This window comes from Bombus huntii, chromosome 14, assembly GCF_024542735.1.
Source record: "Bombus huntii isolate Logan2020A chromosome 14, iyBomHunt1.1, whole genome shotgun sequence".
Taxonomy (NCBI): domain Eukaryota; kingdom Metazoa; phylum Arthropoda; class Insecta; order Hymenoptera; family Apidae; genus Bombus; species Bombus huntii.
This window is the reverse complement of record NC_066251.1, coordinates 4,216,739-4,222,107: the sequence shown is the minus strand read 5'-3', so window position 1 is coordinate 4,222,107 and position 5,369 is coordinate 4,216,739. Positions and strand designations below refer to the sequence as shown.

Sequence of the window (5,369 nt, the reverse complement as noted above, 5' to 3'; positions counted from 1 at the left end):
CTTTGAACAACAAGAAAAAAAAGATCATTTAAAGTCAATGGAAGGAATAAACACAATGTTTCTGTGATTAACGGACAAACCTCTTTCAATCCTACAACCCCAACCAGTCTTCCAATAGCCGTCACGTAAGCATGATTCACTCCGACCATGCTGAATAGACTGTGGACTTTCAACAAAGACGTTCGCTCAACCAATTGGAACGGTGCTGGATCGATGTGACACCTCGAGAAGTCGACCTCCAACATCATTTCACTTTCTTCCCACCGTTTCTGATCCTCTGCTGACATGTCTATTACCCTCTCGCGAGGCTGGTCATATACAGAAATTATTTCATTACATAGAAACTACGTTATGTATTCAGACGTGAATAGTCGAGAAGAATACATAGATTTACCAGTTGTACTTTCTTCGAAGTGGCGGGGCTCGGTGCCAGCATCGGGGTATGAGGAGGTACGTCTTGACTGTCACGTCTGATAGCACCTCCAGATCCGATCTCTGGATCTGGATCTACATCTTGCAAAGTGGCTGACTTGCGAAAAATCGCCTCGAAGGCAAGGCGTATTCTGAAATTGCAACAATGTGTTAAGAAACGAGAAACGCATATTTTTTCTTTGTGGCCTGTGTCGCAAGAGGTACGAATAATATTTTAGTTAAATGAATTACGCACGAGCAAAGAAAATTCAAATTTGACTAGTTTAGCCAATTTAAATCTGTTCATTTTCATTTTTTTCATTCTGCAAATATAAAGGTAATTCCTCTTACCTGCTCTCCGCACCAGTGACAGTGGTATAAGGAGTAACGGCGGGGCTGACTAGTGGGCTGAATCCTTTCAACGTGAAGGAATTGGTTTTCTTTAAGATCGATTTCTTCGGTTGTGACCCAAATACCGGGGAATGGTAAGTGTGCTGAAAAATAACACGCGAGAGATACGGTGAAACGAGAAGAAGGAGCTGCACGGTGACCAGCACGCGTAGTTAATTGAGTAAATGTACACAATTATGCGTGACCATTGACGTCGAGTAGGCGTGACTTACATGGTCAGGAGCGGCAGCGTTGTTTGGAGACATTGTTAGATCGTTAACACTTTGCCTCTGCATCTTAAGAATATCTGGTGCCGGAATCACTTCGAACCTGGACGGTCTCCTTGTTCTTTCCTGGTCCCTTAACTGACGTTCCATTTCTTCTCGAGCTCTCTCCTCCGCCTCTTTGTGCCATTTCTGGGCCACCTGAATGGAGAATTCAAATCCACAGATCTTACCGACGGAAACTTAGAATTAATTATTTCTAGAAATAACATACTACGATGACTACCTGCAGCCTCCTCTCTCGTCCAATATGTTTCTCAATCAGTTTGATTAATTCCAACCTTTGGATAGATCCAAGCAGAATCATAGAATCAGGATTATCGACCAGAGGAAATCCACGTAACTTGCGGTTTTCTTTTAAAATTTCCTTTAATTTCTGATAGGTAATTCCGTGCCAAATATTCTTCACATCACGAACCATAAAGTCTTCGACGTACACATTGTACATGCCTATAGCACACAAGATTTTTTCGTACTAATTTTTTTTCCCTAAATCCTGATTCATATAGAGAGATAATATTTAATAAATTTATTACCTCCTTATGAAACTTCCTTTGGGAAGCTTGTTAAAAATAGTAAGAGCAAAGTTCAGAAATATATAGATTTAGGTTGTCAAGGATGCAGAGGATTTAGCAAAAGATTATTAAGGATTTACCTGAACTGGAAGGTAGTAGGTCTGGTAAGTATGGCAGCTTCTTAATCAGAATGATACTGTCGTATATGCTGGGTTGAAGAAGCGCAGCGATGGCGTTGCTGATCAGCACGGCGATCATTATAGGAACAATGTGAGTAATCTGGCCAGTCATCTCAAACACGATTACACTCACAGAGATTGTATGGGTCACAGCACCGGAAAATGCAGCTGCTCCAACGGTGGCGTAGCCTCCTGAAGAACAATTTCTTTCAGTCGAGCTTCTAACTTTCAATGCTCCAGTCGCGGACGATGTCGAAATCACGATTTGCATACATATTCTGTTAATTTCGGTGAACCATGCTGTTTGTAAGATGTAGGTTAATAGAAAAAACTATCTCCTTTTTCATCGTTTATTCTGACTTTTGCTCCTACTGCATTAAAAATCCCCTTATGATAAACCTATAGGATGCGATTTTGTACAGAAAAATATGAAAATCGCCCGCGGCCGGATTGTTAAAAACTTCTCGTTTTATTGGGAAAATTCCAAATTACCTGGTACGATAGGAGTTATGATACCACCATATCGAACACCATTGGGGAACCATAGAGCCATGGCTTCACCCACAGCTCTGCCTAATGCAGCACCGATTTTGAACACGGGGATGAAGATTCCCGATGGCACGGGAACCGTCGAACTTATGATCGAAAAGATGAACTGAAAACGAAGCTCTTAATTTCATTCCGAACTTCTTCTAAAGGCGCGACGAGTTTATTTGACTAAGGATATTTTACCGTGAATGCAACGAAACTAATTAAACCGATGAACACATCAGTGTATATGGTAGACCAATGTTTAACCATGTTCATTTCTTCTACTCCTAATTCTTGTTTGGTCCAAGTGAAATTGGTGAACAGACCGTAAACTTGATCGTGGGTGTTTAAATCACCGGCCATGAACTGGCCTAGTCCCAAGGGAAAAGACACGGAGGACACGATCAGGGAGACGATTCCAGGATACAAGAAGCGACTGGAATAATTTTGTGAAACCGTGAACGATACTTGGATTACCGTTATTTAAGTACTAATATAGTTAACTAGACGGAACTTTGCTTCGTTAACTGGCTATCTTTATCCTCGCCAGCTTCTCAGATTAATTTCAACTGAAGAATGAAAATTTCTAACCAGTAATGTAATCAAGACAGTGATCAATGTTCCGAAGAATTGTACGTATAATATCAACAGTAACAACTAGCATCTTCTTAGCATTTATAGCAGAGGCGAAGTAAAGCATAAGAGCTGTACGGTTCTAATAATCATGAATGATACTAGATTCTGGGCCATCCTCGATAATTAAGAAAAGATCCTAATTCACGTCCAGTTAACAAAGCATTACTGTATCTCAAATCTTTGTCAGAAACGTCTCAATCAGAAATCACTCACTTTTTCTGCAGGAAGCTGTTCATACTCTTGTTCTTCCTCATGAAGATCACATACTGTCTATGCAACCAGACGTAGAAAGCACCTCCTAGACCGCTGCCAACACCGATCAAGGCAAATACAAACAATTCCTGAGGATCGAAGGGGAAGTCCATAGTAAAATTCGTTGCGAACATCGCGGTAATCGTTTCCTCTCGTTGAAACCAGATCGCGAGCAATCGAAACATCGTGGCGCCGCATACGGCTGCGAAGAATCCTCTCCAGTAATTTCGAACGGCGAAATACACGGTGGTTACTTCGATGCTGAAGAGAACTCCACCTATCGGTGCTGCGAAACAGGCGGCAACTCCAACAGCGCAGGCTGCTGCGAGCATCTCACAGTTTCTGCTCTCGTTCTCGTAGATTCCTTGGAAACTGGTGACCAATTTGGATAAAAGCGTGGCCACGATACTAGCGATGTGCACGAAAGGACCTTCCTTGCCCAGCGGTAAACCAGAGCCCAATGTGGCAGTCAGACCTATCACCTGTTAGACATTACGGTGGCTCTACACCGACGCTCGAAAACATGCAGAGCAGAAGCTTCAAGGAAAATAGGAATTCGATGAATATATAGGAATTTATTGAATATCAGATTATTGTTCAGTCCAGGAGATTGAGGATTTAATACAGTGATTGGGAATCTTCGTGAGAATTTTATTTATGTATTTTAATTATGTCGTATTATCATATATGAAGTGTTGTTGCTTGTTTCAATAGGAAATATTGCGATGCCGTGATATACACATCTTTATAGTAAACTTATTTCTTTTGTTATATCATGCGTTTTATACTTTCAATATATCTATCTACTCTACAAATAAGAAAGTCGAAATCATCGAAAATCAAGAAATAAATCATTTTCGTTGAAATTAGACTATACACATGGACTGAAAATGACTTAATTACAACATTTAAATTAACGCGTCTTCTGCGAAACTATTTTTTAGTGACTAAGTCAGCAATTGTCGTATCACAAAAGCATTAAATTTTCTAATCAAAAGAAATGGAAATGTCTAATCAAATTCGGAAGTGGTCAGTCGGTTAAAAAGGAACGTATAGCGGTAATGATACATTTCAATGGAAATCGAATCTTGTTTCTAACCTTCGCTACAAGAGTACGAAAGGTCAGGTACTCCTTCAAGGCCACTCCGCGTAGAATCGTCTTCATCTCTGGAATGCCTGATCCTATGCTCTGTGGTGCAACGATGTGCACGAATCCGGCGCTAAAGAGAATCAAGCAAACTGGCAAAGACACCCAGGCGAGATATTGAAGCGCTGGATGATGCGTCAGGTCCTGATAAAGCCATATCCTGGCTGGTGGAAGAAGGATACGGTTAACGAGACCTTGATTTTATCGTACATCGAATTGATTTATCAGAATAGACGCGTATAAATTAATGGCATGGAAAATTGCGAAGCTTCGAAATAGATTGAATTTTCTGAGAAAAAAAATTAATGGCTAGTTTCAACATAGAAAATTACTTCTACATAAAAAAAGAAAAAAAGAACTATTCCTTGGTTATAATAGACTTTTTCTTCCAAAACCGCATTCGTTGATTCGTAACTTTTTTTAATTTAGATAATCCATCGAGTCTAGAGATCGCAAGAATTAAATTGACTTTACCGAGACATGTTTCTTTCAAAACCACAATTTCTGGTTTTCTCTACATTTTTAAATTTCGAAATTCTATCGAAGCTAGAGATCGAAAGAATTAATTCTTTTTATTCAACTGACCGTTGTTGCACATAGAAATGCCACGGTCCATGGCGTAACTGATAAGCGCCATGATTATACCAAGAAGAGCCAAGAAGACCCAGTCTTCGCCTAATCTAGCTCCAGTGTGCTTCCAGGCGAAGGCCAATAACGCGAGCAACTTCCTGCATAGTGGTCCTCTCCTCGACTTTCGTAGATCCTCCGCTCTAGTCTTGTCATACTTTCGCCGCGCTTTGTCGTGGTACTTCAGCTTTCGTGCCTCTTCTTTTGCGTACTCACCCAGGTCTTTCGTGTAGCGACCATACATCTAAACGCAGCACCATCTTTCATCGACTCTGAGTTTTTTTCTCTTTTCCAACTTCTCGTTTTTTAAACAGAATTTCCACACCGACAGCGAGACAATATGTTATCGACATTTTTTAAACAAAATTTACGCATCATCGATATGAATGTTATCAAG

General features: G+C 40.4%; 1 protein-coding gene across 6 annotated transcripts in view; it reads right to left on the bottom strand.

Annotated features, from left to right (window-relative positions):
• LOC126872854 (chloride channel protein 2) overlaps positions 1-5,369 on the bottom strand; it is a 32,736-nt gene that overhangs the window by 1,744 nt on the left and 25,623 nt on the right. For 5 of the 6 annotated variants that reach the window (XM_050633057.1, XM_050633054.1, XM_050633056.1 and 2 more), the window contains 11 exons: positions 4,931-5,216; positions 4,298-4,509; positions 3,160-3,680; positions 2,512-2,746; positions 2,272-2,434; positions 1,741-1,971; positions 1,300-1,535; positions 1,035-1,226; positions 763-905; positions 395-563; positions 81-308 (listed from right to left, as the gene is read on the bottom strand). In XM_050633057.1, coding sequence (XP_050489014.1) covers positions 81-308; positions 395-563; positions 763-905; positions 1,035-1,226; positions 1,300-1,535; positions 1,741-1,971; positions 2,272-2,434; positions 2,512-2,746; positions 3,160-3,680; positions 4,298-4,509; positions 4,931-5,216 — 2,616 coding nt within the window. The remainder of the gene's footprint in view (positions 1-80; positions 309-394; positions 564-762; positions 906-1,034; positions 1,227-1,299; positions 1,536-1,740; positions 1,972-2,271; positions 2,435-2,511; positions 2,747-3,159; positions 3,681-4,297; positions 4,510-4,930; positions 5,217-5,369) is intronic. The other variant, XM_050633055.1, reaches the window with a different exon arrangement.